Source organism: Aulonocara sp. 'chitande type north' Nkhata Bay, linkage group LG4 (assembly GCF_057382095.1).
Source record: "Aulonocara sp. 'chitande type north' Nkhata Bay isolate Kocher_YH1m ecotype deep benthic linkage group LG4, A_spYH_male_GT1.1, whole genome shotgun sequence".
In the NCBI taxonomy this organism is placed as follows: domain Eukaryota; kingdom Metazoa; phylum Chordata; class Actinopteri; order Cichliformes; family Cichlidae; genus Aulonocara; species Aulonocara sp. 'chitande type north' Nkhata Bay.
Window position 1 is genome coordinate 31,187,395 of NC_141347.1, and position 17,423 is coordinate 31,204,817.

The 17,423-nt window shown below is 40.7% G+C and overlaps 2 protein-coding genes across 3 annotated transcripts in view; both read left to right on the plus strand.

The window, feature by feature from the left end:
* The window catches only part of plcd3a (phospholipase C, delta 3a), a 37,751-nt gene extending 30,726 nt beyond the window's left edge, over positions 1–7,025 (plus strand). For both annotated transcript variants that reach the window (XM_086289880.1, XM_086289879.1), the window contains exons 6-15: positions 506–707; positions 801–945; positions 1,166–1,318; positions 1,403–1,555; positions 1,650–1,800; positions 1,961–2,077; positions 2,232–2,410; positions 4,949–5,084; positions 5,411–5,560; positions 5,658–7,025. In XM_086289880.1, coding sequence (XP_086146006.1) covers positions 506–707; positions 801–945; positions 1,166–1,318; positions 1,403–1,555; positions 1,650–1,800; positions 1,961–2,077; positions 2,232–2,410; positions 4,949–5,084; positions 5,411–5,560; positions 5,658–5,800 — 1,529 coding nt within the window. In that variant the 3' untranslated portion in view covers positions 5,801–7,025. The remainder of the gene's footprint in view (positions 1–505; positions 708–800; positions 946–1,165; positions 1,319–1,402; positions 1,556–1,649; positions 1,801–1,960; positions 2,078–2,231; positions 2,411–4,948; positions 5,085–5,410; positions 5,561–5,657) is intronic.
* Positions 7,026–8,304: 1,279 nt separating this feature from the next.
* On the plus strand, positions 8,305–16,591 carry LOC147333001 (glycylpeptide N-tetradecanoyltransferase 1-like). The gene is made up of 12 exons (XM_086289882.1): positions 8,305–8,519; positions 10,716–10,821; positions 11,014–11,158; positions 12,514–12,632; positions 12,959–13,050; positions 13,138–13,254; positions 13,444–13,614; positions 13,710–13,818; positions 13,917–14,087; positions 14,178–14,342; positions 14,425–14,562; positions 15,157–16,591. The coding sequence occupies exons 1-12, from the start codon at positions 8,320–8,322 to the stop codon at positions 15,175–15,177; spliced, it is 1,554 nt and encodes a 517-aa protein (XP_086146008.1). The 5' UTR covers positions 8,305–8,319; the 3' UTR covers positions 15,178–16,591.
* The last annotated feature ends 832 nt before the right edge of the window (positions 16,592–17,423 follow it).

Consider the following 17,423-nt stretch of genomic DNA (forward strand, 5'->3'; position numbering starts at 1 on the left):
TTGTTTATCTGTCTCTGGTTTGTGCACACCAACATTGTTTTTTTTTTTTTTTTTTCTAAAACTTGGTTATCTATTTTCAGAGGCCCACCTGTTTGGTGGTTGTGACCAATGTTGTCCTGTTTTAATGTTGCATGCTAAAAACCAACTGCAACCTAATTTTGGTGTCAATTAAACTGAATTGAATTCAACTGATTGTTAAAGACAGGAAAAGTTAAGTTTGATGCACTTATATCATAATATATATTATTAATTATGTAAATTAACAGCATAAAAGAAGAAATAATACTTCTGGCAACTCTAGGTCTGATTCCCTTTCCACAGTTTTGAGCTTTCTTCCTCATGCTGTCCTCTGCTTCCTAAATGATATACATAGGCTGATATGTTATGCCATTTCACGTCTTCCATGTATCCCTGCTTTCTTTTTACTTGTTTAAAGCCCTTCGTTATCCTGTTAAATCCACTTAAAGATTACAAATTGATGGAAATAAAATACCATTTATTACAGCTCAGAAGAACCTGCTCATGACACAAAATGGTTTCACCATGTACATGCTGTCTCTGGAGAATGATGTCTTCAACCCTAACCATGCCAGAGTTTACCAGGACATGACCCACCCCCTGGCCCATTACTTCATCTCCTCGTCACACAACACTTACCTTACCAAGGACCAAGTCACCGGTGCGAGCAGCACTGAGCCGTACATGAGGTATTGAGACAGAGAAGAATGCAACATTGGCCCTCAGTCAGTCTAGTGAGATATGTGCCTGTGGTTTCAAATGAATAAATCTGTCACTGTCAGGGCTCTAATTCAGGGCTGCCGCTGTGTGGAGCTAGACTGCTGGGATGGAGATAAAGGTGAACCCGTCATCTACCACGGGCACACACTCACCTCCAAAGTGCCCTTTAAGGAAGTCATTGAAACCATCGGTCAGTATGCCTTCAAGGTAAGAGATTTTGTAGCTTTCACTCATGGAAATATGCAGTTATGCGTTGTGCTTACAGCTGTGCCAACCCACTGCACTTCTTTTGGTTATACACCTGACTCTGAGGCAATCCTGTGGTATTTTGTATAGTATTATACTCTTGGGTTTTGCATTGCTATAATGTGATCTAATTGCATTTTAACGGCTTAGCATAAGAGTTTTCCTGTGTTTCTCCCTGCAGACGTCCCCATACCCTCTAATCCTGTCCTTGGAGAATCACTGTTCTGTGGAGCAGCAGGCTGTCATGGACAAACACCTCCGTAGTATCCTGGGCAAAAAACTGCTCACAGAGCCTCTCAGTGACCAGGCACTGAGAGACCTGCCTTCTCCCGAAGTACAACAACCACACACATAGAAGCACAGCTGGACCCATTTGCCTTTCTAATAAAGTAATTTATTCCAATGGCATTCCTTGCAGGAGCTTAAGGGGCGCATTTTGGTAAAAGGAAAGAAACACACTCCTCACCTGGGTGAGCTGGTGAAGAACAGCAGCTGCACCAGCTTCTCTTCGAGCTCTGAAGATGAACTAGCCAGCAGCATTAAGAGCACACCCATGAAGGATCCTGCAAAGGTCAGTTCAAGAAAGGCTTGTTATTGAGTCGTGGAAGCTGTTAACACAAACGCTTTAGTTAATTGACCAATTTTCTTTGCATTGCCTTTTCCAGGTCCGTTCGAAACTGTGCCCCGAGCTATCCGACCTGGTGGTTTACTGCAAGAGTGTCCCCTTCCGTGGGTTTGGAAATGTGTCTGAAAAACCGCCAAATGAAATGTCTTCTTTCTCTGAAAACGATGCCCTCAAGCACATCAAAGAGTCTGGTACAATAGTGGAGATAATTGCATCTTGACATCAGATAGAGAAATTCAAAAAGTTTGCCAGCATCGTGTCTTTTGTGCAGCTGGTTCAGCTGGTTCTACAGAAATTATAATTAGCCCTCAACGTATCATGGCTTGTGGATTTCTGTCTTTTTATTTACAGGGAAGCTTTTTGTAAGACACAACAGCAGGCAGCTGAGCCGGATCTACCCTTGTGGCCAGCGCCTTCAATCATCCAACTATGATCCTCAGGAAATGTGGAACTGTGGATGCCAGCTGGGTTGGTACTCCACACTGAAAGCTACGCTTTTTAAAAACCCAGAGACGTGTTTTATTTCTGTAAACTTACTGTCATGTCACATGTAACCTGCTGACATCTCTGATTCCGTTAATTTAATCCCGTGTCCCTCCACTTTCCTCTTTCTGCCGTTAAGTGGCTCTAAACTTCCAGACGGCTGGGGAGCAAATGGACCTGAACCAGGGCCGCTTCCTCGCAAATGGTCACTGTGGATACGTCCTCAAACCCAGCTTCCTGTGCAGCCCCACATCCAACTTTAACCCAGAAAACACGGGAGGAGGCCCCGGTCATACCCCGACTCAGCTGACTATACGAGTGAGTAACTGTTACTAAGTTAAGGGAAATGAACATTATAGATAGATAGATAGATAGATAGATAGATAGATAGATAGATAGATAGATAGATAGATAGATACACAAAAATCCAAAGAATTTAAATTCATCATGAATATTTTTTTTTAAAGCATATAGATTTTAATAACCACAATATATGTGATGAAGTTTTTCCAAAGTTTCGTTCAGATGTGCCTACCTGTTAAGGAGGAGATAGACGTTATAGTAAGATTTCTGTACCGCTGTTCTAAACTTAACATAAAAAGTAAGGAAATTAGTGTTTGGTTGATTATTTCTTTGTGGTAACAATACTTCTTGGTAATAAATCTTATATACCACTGGAAGGATACCACATTTGTAAGGAAAATGCATTTGTGGGTTGAGCAGTAGTGTTGAGAATGTGGGTTGCACTCATGAAAAACTTGCCAAATCTTCTCTGCCAACGCCAAACAGCTTATTCTGCTAATAACTCTTGTTTGGTGTTATTTGTTGGATTGGATAATTGAATTATGAAGAAACAAGACATATTGGTAGTTTAACAGCAGTAAATGCTGGTTGAAAAATGTCATCCCATCCCACAGCAGTGTGCGACCAAGCTGGTCACCAACATGAGGAGTTAGAGACAAATAAAGAGACTTTCCAACGGTATACAGGGAGTGCAGAATTATTAGGCAAGTTGTATTTTTGAGGAATAATGTTATTATTGAACAACAACCATGTTCTCAATGAACCCAAAAAACTCATTAATATCAAAGCTGAATGTTTTTGGAAGTAGTTTTTAGTTTTAGCCATTTTAGGGGGATATCTGTGTGTGCAGGTGACTATTACTGTGCATAATTATTAGGCAACTTAACAAAAAACAAATATATACCCATTTCAATTATTTATTTTTACCAGTGACACCAATATAACATCTCCACATTCACAAATATACATTTCTGACATTCAAAAACAAAACAAAAACAAATCAGCGACCAATATAGCCACCTTTCTTTGCAAGGACACTCAAAAGCCTGCCATCCATGGATTCTGTCAGTGTTTTGATCTGTTCACCATCAACATTGCGTGCAGCAGCATCCACAGCCTCCCAGACACTGTTCAGAGAGGTGTACTGTTTTCCCTCCTTGTAAATCTCACATTTGATGATGGACCACAAGTTCTCAATGGGGTTCAGATCAGGTGAACAAGGTGGCCATGTCATTAGTTTTTCTTCTTTTATACCCTTTCTTGCCAGCCACGCTGTGGAGTACTTGGACGCGTGTGATGGAGCATTGTCCTGCATGAAAATCATGTTTTTCTTGAAGGATGCAGACTTCTTCCTGTACCACTGCTTGAAGAAGGTGTCTTCCAGAAACTGGCAGTAGGACTGGGAGTTGAGCTTGACTCCATCCTCAACCCGAAAAGGCCCCACAAGCTCATCTTTGATGATACCAGCCCAAACCAGTACTCCACCTCCACCTTGCTGGCGTCTGAGTCGGACTGGAGCTCTCTGCCCTTTACCAATCCAGCCACGGGCCCATCCATCTGGCCCATCAAGACTCACTCTCATTTCATCAGTCCATAAAACCTTAGAAAAACCAGTCTTGAGATATTTCTTGGCCCAGTCTTGACGTTTCAGCTTGTGTGTCTTGTTCAGTGGTGGTCGTCTTTCAGCCTTTCTTACCTTGGCCATGTCTCTGAGTATTGCACACCTTGTGCTTTTGGGCACTCCAGTGATGTTGCAGCTCTGAAATATGGCCAAACTGGTGGCAAGTGGCATCTTGGCAGCTGCACGCTTGACTTTTCTCAGTTCATGGGCAGTTATTTTGCAACTTGGTTTTTCCACACGCTTCTTGCGACCCTGTTGACTATTTTGAATGAAACGCTTGATTGTTCGATGATCACGCTTCAGAAGCTTTGCAATTTTGAGACTGCTGCATCCCTCTGCAAGATATCTCACTATTTTTGACTTTTCTGAGCCTGTCAAGTCCTTCTTTTGACCCATTTTGCCAAAGGAAAGGAAGTTGCCTAATAATTATGCACACCTGATATAGGGTGTTGATGTCATTAGACCACACCCCTTCTCATTACAGAGTTGCACATCACCTAATATGCTTAATTGGTAGTAGGCTTTCGAGCCTATACAGCTTGGAGTAAGACAACATGCATGAAGAGGATGATGTGGACAAAATACTCATTTGCCTAATAATTCTGCACTCCCTGTAGGATTTATTGCTAAGAAGTATTGTTAGAAGAAAAAGGAAGTTTCCTTCCTTTTTGTGGCAAGTTTATTTTTCATAGTGTCATTTAGTTCTTGTTATTACTGTCCATACTTCAATTTTTTTCATAGAGGAGAGGCCATCCTCTGTTGTTCCTCTGGAAGAGTTCCCTTATGTCTAAACTAGAGTCTAAACATAGAGCTATTGTGTGCTATCCAGATTGTCAGATTTTGCAAAAAAGTTGCCTCCAATAGACTTTTTTTTATACATTTCTAATGATAATTTCATGCACACAATGATGAATTATGTTTTGCTTTTTCAGATAATATCTGCACAACAGCTGCCAAAAATCAACACAGAGAAGGCGAGCTCCATTGTGGACCCACTAGTGTGGGTGGAAATTCATGGGGTGGCTATTGATAAAGCAAAACAAAAAACCCACCGCATTGACAACAATGGTAATATTTATTTATTTATTTATTTATCCACAACAATAAAATTTTAAAAATACATTTTTATATGTATTTTATTTTTTGCAGAGTGATAATATATATGTTATCTATGTATATTTAAATTCAATGCAGGCATTTCTGTAAATCAGTGTTACTTTTATAATGCAGTGACAGGAGACAAGAGATGATGTCAGAAAGCTTCTTTGTACCTTATTCAAATCTTGGAATATATACTTGTGTAGGAGTCTTTTCAATCCAATGCCATGATTAGTTTGTTTGAACGGTTTAATGCACCAGATGGTGTATTTACAGCTCTTGTGCGCCCTCTGCAGGTTTCAACCCTCGCTGGGACTGTACTCTGAGCTTCCAGCTGCAGGTCCCTGAGCTGGCCCTGGTGCGGTTTGTAGTGGAGGACCACGATCATGCTGCCAAAAATGACTTTGTGGGGCAGTTCACTTTACCTTTTACAAGCTTTCGCATAGGTGCTTATTAAGATTTAGTCTACAGGTCAGTCTTCACTCTCAGATGTTCTTTTTAATATGTGTCATACTCTTTTTTTTGTTTCTTCTCCCCACCCAGGTTATCGACATATTCACTTACTGAAGGCAGATGGTTCTAGCCTTTCTCCTGCTACACTCTTTATCCATGTCAAAGTGACTCGCAGAGGTGTTCCTGTCAAAACTATGGCTGAGCGTATTGCCGCTGCCAAAGGCAAAGCGTGACACACATCTGAACAAGACAATCAGATATCTGGACAATGAAGGACCTTGGAAGGAGGAGCTCCGAGTGTAAACAGACAGAGACAGAATGCTGCCGTTGTCTTACAGTTCAGACCCCAAGTGGTCCAGTTTGCACAAAACCACTTCCCAGTGCTTGAAGAAAGGTGTCTGTCAGAGATGGACACATGCCCTCTGGTGACTGTAATTCATAACAAAAAAATGTAGAAAAAGGGACTGTTAGAGAGAATGAAGATCATTTATTTTATGTCATCATTTTATTTTTTAACATGTTTTTTTAACTTGAAGAATAATGATCGCTTAAGTAAAATAGCACTTCTTAAATTGATGCTATAACAGAATTGCAATGAGATGTAAACCAAGTGTAACTAACTGTGTTTGACAATATACATAAACATCAGTGTTTTAGATGTTATTATTGGCACCATTAACTGTGCTGTAATACAGATTTAATTTTGTGTTAGTGAGTGCCCCAGGGCGCCATGGCCCATGCTGCCCAGGTACAAGTACTTGATACTCCAGATATCTGGGCACTTTTTTAAATTCTGTCTGGAAGACAAATTCTAACATATTCTTACATCTTCCAGCAGAACATGACAGACTTAACTTGCAAAGATAAGCTTTTTTCTTAAATGTGTTGTATTTTATCTTAGCATCATTTCACATATGTTCAAATGTGCTTGTTTAAAATCATATTTGACTTTTAACGATACAGTATTTCCATATAAGCTTCTTTCATTTTGTCAACTTTTGTCTTCGTATTCAGATCTAGAAAAAAATGCTGTTAAAAACTAATTGCATCAATCTAATACAACCACTAATTACTCCAGGCTACAGTGAATCTTTTAATACTCTTATAAGGAGGTTCACTGATAATAAAATGGTCCAGCGATGAAAAGTAATTACTGTAATTACAGTTTTAATGGTCACGCTGGTTTTTGAGAAGAATGTAATATGTATTTAATAGTGGGTGAAGTAAAACTTTGCTCTCTTAATGTTTAATATAGAAGCTGTGGGATGCATTTGAGTGGTTATGTTTGCAAGAAAAATGTTTTTATAAAGCACTTCTAACAATTTTTTTCACATGCTGTCAAAAGATACAAGTGTCTGTTTTAGTTTCAAAAGTCCACAGTGTTGTGTGTGGACACCTGACACTTTAATAAATGCATAACCAGAAGGTTCTAATCTGTGAATTTTTGTCTGACTTTTCTGTGGTACTCTAAAGCTGTCAGCCTAAAACATGATAAATCTTTATATTCCAACATTAGAACTATCAATGGATATGTCCCTGCCTGATTAGGCCAAAAGTAAAGACAAAAAAAATGAAAACTCTTAGCAATATTTATGAAATTTCACATTACACAGCATGGCAGCAATTTCTCCAACAACTGGACTTCTTTTGTTTCCGAGCATCTCCGTGAATTATGAGTTAATCCACCCACTGAATATTTTGTGGTAAACTTAATTAAATACAAAAACACACACACAGTGGGTTGTGAATGTCAGTCAGCAACACCACAATGACAGAAAAATGAGGTCAGTATTAGTAGTTTTCCCCCTTCAAGAAATATGTTGCTAAAAAGTCTAAAATTAACGCTAAAATCATCACAGATATGTTTTTAACATCAGCAGAAATGGTTCAAAAATACACCTCAAATATATTAATATAGTCCCTGTTGATATTTAGGTCAAAATGTTGCATTGCTAACAAAAAGTAATCACACACGGCTCTCTGAAATAATCATTAGCAAATATAATCATGTTATCGTCTCATATGACTGCCACGATTTCTTATACTGTGTATGTTGCAACTCTGTGGGTATTTTGTCCAACTGTTGTTGCCGTAGCTGTAGCTCCATTGCTGTAGTAATTATTGTTAAACACCGTGTCACTACTTTTAATGTATTCATGCAAAACGTCAATAGAAGAATATCCTGTTAGCTTACTTTATGCAAAAAACTGGGTTCTTTAATGCTCCTATCAGGGTTTATTTATTATGAAAATAGATTAGATGTGGGCCTAAAAGGTTTTGGCTGCTTTGGAGGCGCTAATCACTACGCAGACTACGTAAAAGAACAGCTAATGTACATTTTTACCTAACTGTTAGTGCATTTTAACTGACTTTCAAATAAGAAATATCAACGCCACAATGCTTAATCTACTCAGATGGTCTCATTAAATAATCCATCTAAATCTGAACATGACTTTGCCTTCTTACTCACCCTGCTGTAATATTAATTTATTAGGCCTCAGATTATCTTGCAAGATTCACCATCTTACACGTGTTTCCACTCCAGTGATTTCATTTGCCTTTGGGTTGTATGGGCGCCACATGGCTGTTTGTCTTTAGAGGGAAAATATATTAAATACACAAAAAAACTATTTTTACTGGGGCTGTGAGAACTTAAAAATGGACGCTTTAAAACGACAAACCGTGCCCGCTCCATTACGAGCCTTCTGTTTATCGTAAATATTTGGAAATGATCGGGTAAAAATACACGACCATGGCTACGCCTCCACTGCACGTTTCAGCCAATAGCGTCGAGACTCTTTTAAAGGTGTCAAGGGGCACGCGGTGGAGTCTCACTTCCTGGTTGAAGATGGCGGATGAGAATGAGACAGCACCGATGCCGGAGAAAGAAGATGTAGAGGATCACGCACACTGCAGCGACTGTGAAAATGAAGAGCACCACTTTGACGATGGGTAAGGAGGCAGGCTTACTCGGTCGGTGGCGTAAAATACGTCACGGCTCTGGAGATTTTAACAAAATTAACTTAAACTAAACCTCGGTGAGCAGTCGGGATAGACGGCCATCCTTCGACGTTGTCCAGCCCATTTTCTTTCATCCTATTGGTTAGTAGCAACGTTCGCTTGCTTGTTCTTTCATCCGATTGGCTGAGAAGGATGTCTTTTCCAATATAGGCTGGACTTAGCGTTTTCCTAAGTATATGGTTAGAAAGGAGAAAGCAAAGTGCGTTTAGAAGCCAATTTTACACCAAGACGCATGTTTCTGTTACTCATAAAACTTGCAGAAAAAATAAACTTTTAACTAAATTGATAGTTTCCGGTGTTCTTCGCATGCCGTTGCTGTGTTGACGGTAAATGATGCAAATCACGTTTGCGCCAGCTGACATGTAGCGTATTAGCTTGCATGCTAGCGTACCTGGCATTGTCTGTGTGTGTGTGGATTCGGTGCAAGATCAAAAGTGAAACAAGCACAAACGTGCATGCAAAAAGCACTCAGCTTAAACATAATATACCTGGGCCCCGGCGTTGTGAAGTGAGGGCTTTGAATTCCCTCTTTAGTCACAGAATTGTTCACGATCTTAAAGCAGCCTAGCTCGGTTGCTCTTACTCAGTACAAGCTTTGATAGAAACCCTGTTTTTTTTTTTTTTATTGTATTTTTTTTTTAAAGAGAGAAGTGGTGTCACATATGAAACCGCGTGTCCGCAAAGCAGCTGACCTTTTGTTTTGAGTAGAACAAGTGGAATAAGAATACGTCTCTGTAAGATAGTTTTCGCAAACATCTGATCACTAACTGGAGGAAATCTGACTCCACAGCCACGCGTTTCCGTTTTTAGAGACACAAAGAAGCGAATAAAGATAAAATCTGAGAAATAAATTAACCTAATGTTGCAGAATTCTACCTCAAACCCACGTTGCTGTATGGCTAAAGTAGGGTGACCATATTTTGATTTCCAAAAAAGAGGACTCTTGGCTCAGTCATGAAGGACTTGCTTAAAGAAACATATTTGACATATTTAAAAGATTCCTTCTCTGTGCAGTTAATGGATTGTGAATTGTAAACTATGTCATATAGGCTTTTACAAGTCAACAAGTGCAAAAAAAACCTTAAAAGCCCCTGAATTAAATAATGGTACAGAAATAATGCCTCATCTGCATAAGAAAAATTACCAGTACTGGGTCTGTACGAGTGAAATCTCTTTTGCAGTTCGTCTGAAAAGATGCACTTGCGATTTGGGATCTTTTAAACAGTTGCTGTGCGCTGTCTGTCCCGTCTGTGAGCGCAGAACAACTCAGAAAGCAGCAGTTTGGGGATGATGTCACACACATGGGTCCTCTGTTGGAATATAGGAAAACCCGGCCTTTTTTTTTTTTTTATCAATCTCAAAAATCCCCCCGGACAGAACGTGAAAAGTGGACATGTCCGGGGAAAAGAGGACGGTTGGTCACCCTAGCTAAAGTGAAACATATTCCCCTGCAGGTCTTTGAACCTTCCTGCACTCAGAAACAATTGTTTGGCCCCTTAACTGCTCTACCCTGTTGAAATGGAAAGTGGGAGAACAAACCATTGAATGTTTTGTTGTCCATTGTTCCAGTCACTTGCTGGGCTCTTGTACATACAGTACATAAACACACACGCGCAGATACTCTTCTTCTAGATGTCATCTGATTCACCATCTGTGCTGGTGTTTCAAATACAGGCTGCGTACTGGCCTGCATTTCTCCCCTCTTGGACACTAATGAGATTATCCTGTGTAAGTATGTTGCCAGAAGATGAAGTAGCTGGCTGGAGATATGTGGCTTTTCTGGTTGGAGCAGATCAGAAGAGAGGGTTATTCTGAAAATCTGCACTCACTTCTAAACATCCTGCAAACAACTTGGGAATTTCTGTATGTTTTAGCTGAAGGACTGGTTTTATTGTGTTTTTAGCTGCCCTAGAGCTACACCTCGTGTTGTTAGTTTAAACACACAGCTACTCCTCGGCTAACAAGGCTTTGCATCAGCAATGAAATGTAAATTGTGTTGGAAGTGTCGGTGGTTTAATAAGCTTGGGTGTTTAAAAGCAGATCGCAGAAAATAAATTTCCACCATGATTTTCTTTTCTTCTGAGATCAGTCTTAAAAAGGATGCCATCTATTTCTGTCCTGTTCCAGTGAGAGGGGTCTTGGGGACGACACTGGCGCCAAGAAGAAGAAAAGGAAGCAAAAAAAGAAGAAGAAATCTGGTGCCACAGAAGCAGCTCAGGACCCCCTTGCCAAGGCATGAATTTATGCATTTCTGTCTTAATGGGTTATAAACCTAACCTAAAAGGAAAGGAGAAACGGTCCAGTTAAGGTGTAAACTACTAAAATCACAGTTTAGATACAGAATGGTTAAAGACTGTTTAGATAGGATCGACTTCTGTTTGTTGTTGTCTTGTTTGATGTATATTTGTGTTTACTTCCCAAACAGGTGAATTCGTTGCCAGCTGATAAGCTACAGGAGATCCAAAAGGCCATTGAACTGTTCTCTGTTGGCCAAGGTCCAGCCAAAACCATGGAGGAGGCCACTCGGAGGAGTTACCAGTTCTGGGACACACAGCCTGTGCCCAAACTAGGTATGGTTACAGATGGCGTAGTTCTGTATTTCATGCCAATATGTAGCTTATAGGTCAAATCTTTAGGGATTGATAAAAGAATGTTTTTGTTGTTGTTTTGGGGTTTTTTTTCTGCATGTGGACAAAAGTGGGCTTACACAGATGGTCAGTTAACACAGAGTGAACAGAAGGGAAAAAGGCTTGTGCTTATGACTCAAGTATGCAAAAGCTCGGTACAACAGCATTATTTTGCAATCTGTTGGTGAAATGTGCCTGGAATTGTGAAAGGAATTGATGATTAGGCATGGTTATGAGGAAGCTGCACATCTATTTCTCTCATTTCAATATACTGCAGATGTGCTCTTTTTGTTTGCAATCTGGTGAATCGGGAGGCCATTTGAGTACACTGATCTCATTTCATGTTCAAGTATCCAGTTTGAGATTACTTGACCTTTATTATATGACATGGTAGCCTACTGGAAACAGCCATCAGAAGATGGGTACACTATGGTCATAAAGGGAATCACACTGTCAGCAACAGTACTCAGGTAGGCTGTGGTGTTTAAATGTTGTTTTATTCTGAGGGGCCCAATGTGACCAAGGAAGCTTTCCCCACACTGTTGCTTCACTGCCAGTATCCTGAGCTGTTGGCAACATAAATCTATGCCGAACTCTGACCCTACCATCCGAATGTCACAGCAGAAATTAGGACTCATCAAACCAGGCAGTATTTTTCCTGTCTTCTGTTCTGCAGTTTTGGTAAGCTGAATTTTAGTCACAGTCTCCTGTTCGTAGCTGACAGGAGTGGCACCCACTGTAGTCTGCTTGAAGGTTTGACTGTTGTGCATTTAGAAATGCTCTGCTGCATAGTTTTGTTGTAACAAGTAGTTAATTGAGGTCCTGGTGCTTTTCTATCAGCTCAAAGGAGTCTGCCTCTATGCTCCTTTGACATCATCAAAGCGTTTTCTCCCAAATAACTCACTGGATATTTTCTGGCCATTCTCTGTAAGTCCTAGAGATGGTTGTGGGGATAATCAGTAGTAGATCAGCAGTTTCTGAAATATTCAGACCAATCCATCCAGCACCAACAACCATGCTACAGTCATAGTCACCTAAATCGCCTTTCCTCCCTATTTTAATGCTTGTTTTGAAATTCAGCAGGACATCTTATCAATGTCTATCTGCCTACATGCACAGAGTTGCTGTCAGGTAAAGGGCTGATGAGAGATTTGCATAAATGTTGGGAATGTGTACCTAATGAGGTGGCCAGTGGATGTGCCATTGCTTTCTGGTCTTCTAAGAGTGACGGTCTAAAAGAGTGTATATAATTTGCAGGTTTTTGTGCTTTGTCAGACTTCTGTTTACTTTTCCTTCAGGGGAGACGGTGACATCACACGGCTCCATTGAACCTGACAAAGACAACATTCGAGAAGAGCCCTACAGCCTCCCGCAGGGCTTCAGCTGGGACACCCTCGACCTAGGGAACCCCGCTGTGGTAAGAAAGCATATAAACACTCACAGCAAGCATGCACAGGAGGAATTCGTCTTTCAGTAACAAAGTCCTGGACTCGTGGTGCTTTGCACTACATTTTGTTAAGAAACTAGTGTTTTGTTTTTTATTCCAAGTTTGTCCTCTCAGTAATTATGTGACTGTTTATGCAGAAGTGCTTGTTGTTTGGTCAGAGTGTAGTAGCAGTCCAATCAGAAACTTTGTCCTTTTGTCAAATGTTCATTGTAGAAATGTGGTTTGGTTTTGTTTTTTAATTTGGTGCTCTTGACTTTTTAAGATGACTCTTATTCTTTTCTTCTCTCCACAACCAGCTCAAGGAGCTTTACACCCTTCTCAACGAGAACTATGTTGAGGATGATGATAACATGTTCCGATTTGACTATTCTCCTGAGTTCCTGCTCTGGTAATTTCTCATATTTAAATATTGTTCAAATATTAATACAAGTGCATAGAAATGTGTGGCATTTTTGACTGACCTTGTCCTCCTCAGGGCCCTGCGACCTCCTGGCTGGTTGCCTCAGTGGCACTGTGGAGTGAGGGTTAACTCCAACCAGAAGCTGGTTGGCTTTATCAGTGCCATTCCTGCCACCATCCACATCTATGACATGTAAGTAAACAGAATAGTTTGGCGGGGGGGGGGAGTCGGTATGTTATTCTCCGTCCATTATTTACTTCCCGATGGAACTTGTTTTGTTTCTATTACTGGCCTATGACTAGTATTTCTAATAGATTGTATTCAGTGTGTTATTGAAATAAATAAATGTCTCATGATTGTTTTGTTTTTTTTCTGCTTTAGAGAGAAGAAAATGGTTGAGATTAATTTCCTCTGCGTCCACAAGAAGCTTCGCTCCAAACGAGTCGCTCCAGTTCTGATCAGAGAGATCACCAGACGGGTCAACCTGCAGGGAATCTTTCAGGCAGTGTATACTGCTGGAGTGGTACTACCCAAACCTGTGGGCACATGCAGGTGGGTGTGACAGGGATATTTTCTAACCCCCAAGCCCTAGGGTTAGATTTCATTCACTGCTTAAATTGGTACTTAATGACGTTTCCTTCGTGCAGGTACTGGCATCGCTCTTTGAACCCTCGAAAACTAATTGAAGTGAAGTTTTCCCATCTGAGCAGGAACATGACTATGCAGCGGACCATGAAGTTGTACCGCTTGCCAGAGGTTGTTGGCGACTAACACAAATTTTCAGTCACTTTAGAAATCGCCTCTTTCTTCCAGCATGTCTTTTAATGTATTCGTCCTTGTCATCGCTCTTTCAGGCCCCAAAGACTTCTGGTCTGCGGCCAATGACCAAGAAGGACGTGCCCGTGGTGCATCGCCTCCTCCGTGAATATCTGAGCCAATTCAACCTGGTGCCAGTCATGAATCAGGAAGAGGTGGAACACTGGTTGCTGCCCCAAGAGAATATTATTGACACTTATGTGGTGGAGGTAAAGAATCCAGAAAAAATCTTTGAGGGGAAAAAAAACCCCTTTAAAATTCTCTCCAAGTAACTAAGGGTTACTTTGTTGTCATTACAGAATGATGGCAAAGTGACAGACTTCCTGAGTTTCTACACTCTGCCCTCTACCATTATGAATCATCCTGTGCACCGCAGTCTAAAAGCGGCATACTCCTTCTACAATGTGCACACCACCACCCCCCTGCTCGACCTGATGTCTGATGCCCTCATCTTGGCCAAATCGGTGCATGTTCAATCTTTAAAAACATGTTCTCTGAAATGTTTACTTTCAAAAACCTAATAATTTTTCCTGTTTCTTTATTCAGAAAGGGTTTGATGTCTTTAATGCACTGGATCTAATGGAAAACAAGACTTTCTTGGAAAAGCTTAAGTTTGGCATCGGTGATGGGAATCTACAGTATTACCTGTACAATTGGAAGTGTCCCAGCATGGGGCCGGAAAAGGTGCGTTTCTGAAATGACTTGTTTCTTTTAAAAGATTTCGTTTTGGGCTTTTTGCCTTTTTAGTGACAGGTTTGCAGTGAAGAGTAGACAGGAAATGGGGGATGGAGTGCAGGAGAAGATAGGGCAAAGTGCTGCAGGTTGGCAAATGTGGGCTGCTGCATTCCTGTCATATGGGCACCTGCTGTAGCACAAATATGAAACTATCTTAAGGGAATTTTAATGTTTCAGGTTAATTTACCAAAAGATATAATTGTTGTCTGTATTAATTTTGGGTATAAATTGTTCTGGTATCATTGTGCTGCTCACATAAGTATTTGCTTTTTATGGTTGTTCATGCAAGAGACTGTTTAACCTGTCACTGCAGTTGGATTCACACTTGTATTGCAGTTTTGTTTGTGGCATCATGTATTTTATTTTATTTTTTTAAAGGCTAATTGTTCACATCTTTCTCATGCATCTAGCTTTTCTGTTACATTTTCATCCAGTCTCATGCAGTACTACTACAGATGCCTTACATGTGCCATAGTGACTCCTGCACAAACCCAAGCTACATTTGTGACTGTTTTCATAACTGCTCCGTTGCTTCTTTTCCAGGTGGGATTGGTTTTGCAGTGACATCCCTTCTAATGCAGAAAGCAAGTGGCACCATCAGGTGAGGAGGTGGCACAATCGCACTGGCCACCTGACAGATGAACTGATGACCTCCTACTTTAAGAATGGAAACCCACCGCCCATTTTTACTTTTTGACCTTTTGAACTTTGACCTGCACTACCGCTGCCAGGCAGGGAGGCAGGGGGGAGTCTTCAGCTCTTCCCTCCTTCCTCGATCACATGGACCTTAAGCCATTGTAGTTACCATCCCAAACAACTGTACATCTGAAAGCTGTCTTGATTGTACCATACTCACAAGAACAGTTTGCACAGGTTACTGGATACCAAACGCTCATTGTTGGTGACAAAGCATACCGTATGTGTAAATAATGTCAAACATAACTGCGAATTACACCCTAACGCATACAGACTAGAGCCTACTGTTTGTTGGAAGTGCTTTTTGCAACTACAATAATTCTGTCATCCTTAAGTTTTAGAGATAAAAATCAAAAGGATCAAAATTATTTTAAAGAGAAAACAGCTGAAAAGGTGAGATAATAAATACCAAAAGTGTACACAAGAATAAGGGCTTCTGTTTTAGAGTTTCCTTGTCAACAGTTTTTTGTCGTTTGTATTTTGCTTATCAGAGTCGGTTCTGGCAGTAATGGAGGCATTTGAGCAAAGCTTGAAGATGAATTCCAGAGAAGGCATTTATTTTCTGGAGTTTCTTGTCATTAACTTTCTTCGCCACAGCTTGCTGCACTAACTAGAACCCAGTTACACAGACTGATTAACAGTTCAGACAAAAAAGTCAATCATTTTCTACGTGGTTAGACTGCAATGGAGAGGTTTAAGGCATTCTGATCAACATTTATAAGCAGGGATACAATTTATAAGGACACCTTAAGTTCACAGGGCTCCAGTTGCAAAATCCACCTTAAGAAGTCCTTCGATTTGGCTCTCACTGTATACAAGTCTTAAGGGCAAGGGTTTTTTTTAAGCTCAGTATGCAGATTTTGCTTGAGGGAATCACACAGGATGTCTTAAAGAGTCAAAAACTTAATGTATAAATGTTGCAAACTGTAATAGACCATAAACAGTTGGAGACAAGTTTACATATTTGATGAGCTGACATCACTGATAAGGTACTTTTCCCTGCTACAAGTCCACAATATTATTAACAATCATAAAATTTTGCACCTCACACATCATATTTAGCTTACACTGACCATGCCATTAGGTAGAGTAGGTGGGTGTTGGAACTGGACCTGTGAACAGCAGTCTGGACTTGCAAGACCTGCAGCGTGGATGGATGATAACTGGGGAAATGCCCCAGTTAAAATATTTTGTAAAATGTTGGTTCTATTTGCAAACGGATGTAAAAAAATAAATAAATAAATAAAATAAAAAATGAATGGTGCAGGAAATGCATGAAAAATATGTAGATGTTTCTTTTAGGGTTGGAAGGGTGTAGAGCAGGGGTCGGCAACCCTGGGCACGCGTGCCACAGTTGGCATGCGAAGGGTTAAGTGATGGCAAGACCATAGCTGGACTGGCCACCGGGCATACCGTGGCTTGATGGATTTTTTTTTTTTTTTTTTTGGTAACGGTATAAACAATGAAAGTGGTGGATTGGCCAGATGCTGGTCGGTGTGTAGAAAAAAACAAAACAAAACTCATTTGTTTGGTGGTGGCTATGCCGGAGCCTCCACAGATTCATTAACATTAATAAGTGGTGGAGGCCAGCAGGTGGATGAGAGAAAGGGGAGGCAGGAGAAGGAGAGACCCGAGGCGGCCGCCGGTCCGAGTGTCAGGTGAACTGAACTTCAGGTAAGAAGTTATGACCTGCAGTCTGTCTGGGTCAGATATAAACCAAGTTTAGGTGGAGTTTATTTTCGTTGTGCTGACTTTTTACAGTCAGTTACAATAACTCGTACTGCGTGCTAGCTAGCATGACGGAGTGTCTATACAGCTGGGTGGGTGCTATGATGTTACTGATAGTGAACTTTAATTCACAAGCTTAGTAGAGTTGCCAACCATCCCATACAAAGATGGAATCGTCCCGCATTCAGAGAAAATATTAGGCGTTTGGTGTTGAGCTGAGAAGGGACGCAGTTTGTCCCGGACTTCAGCTAGAATGGAAAAAGGCACAAAGGTGGATTTATTCTGTTACTCTGCACAGCTGCCTCTTCTCTCTCCCCTGTTGCTACTTCAATCATGAAACTGGTCAATCATAAGCTGATCGGCTTTTCTCTCTTGTTTGTTTATCG

Bases quoted from the DNA above. Each gene is read 5' to 3' on its own strand.
- LOC147333001 (XM_086289882.1), top strand. From the start codon at position 8,320: ATGGCTACGCCTCCACTGCACGTTTCAGCCAATAGCGTCGAGACTCTT. The intron at 13,051-13,137 runs GTAATTTCTCAT...TGTCCTCCTCAG, and splicing joins TCTCCTGAGTTCCTGCTCTG to GGCCCTGCGACCTCCTGGCT. The intron at 13,615-13,709 runs GTGGGTGTGACA...TCCTTCGTGCAG, and splicing joins AAACCTGTGGGCACATGCAG to GTACTGGCATCGCTCTTTGA.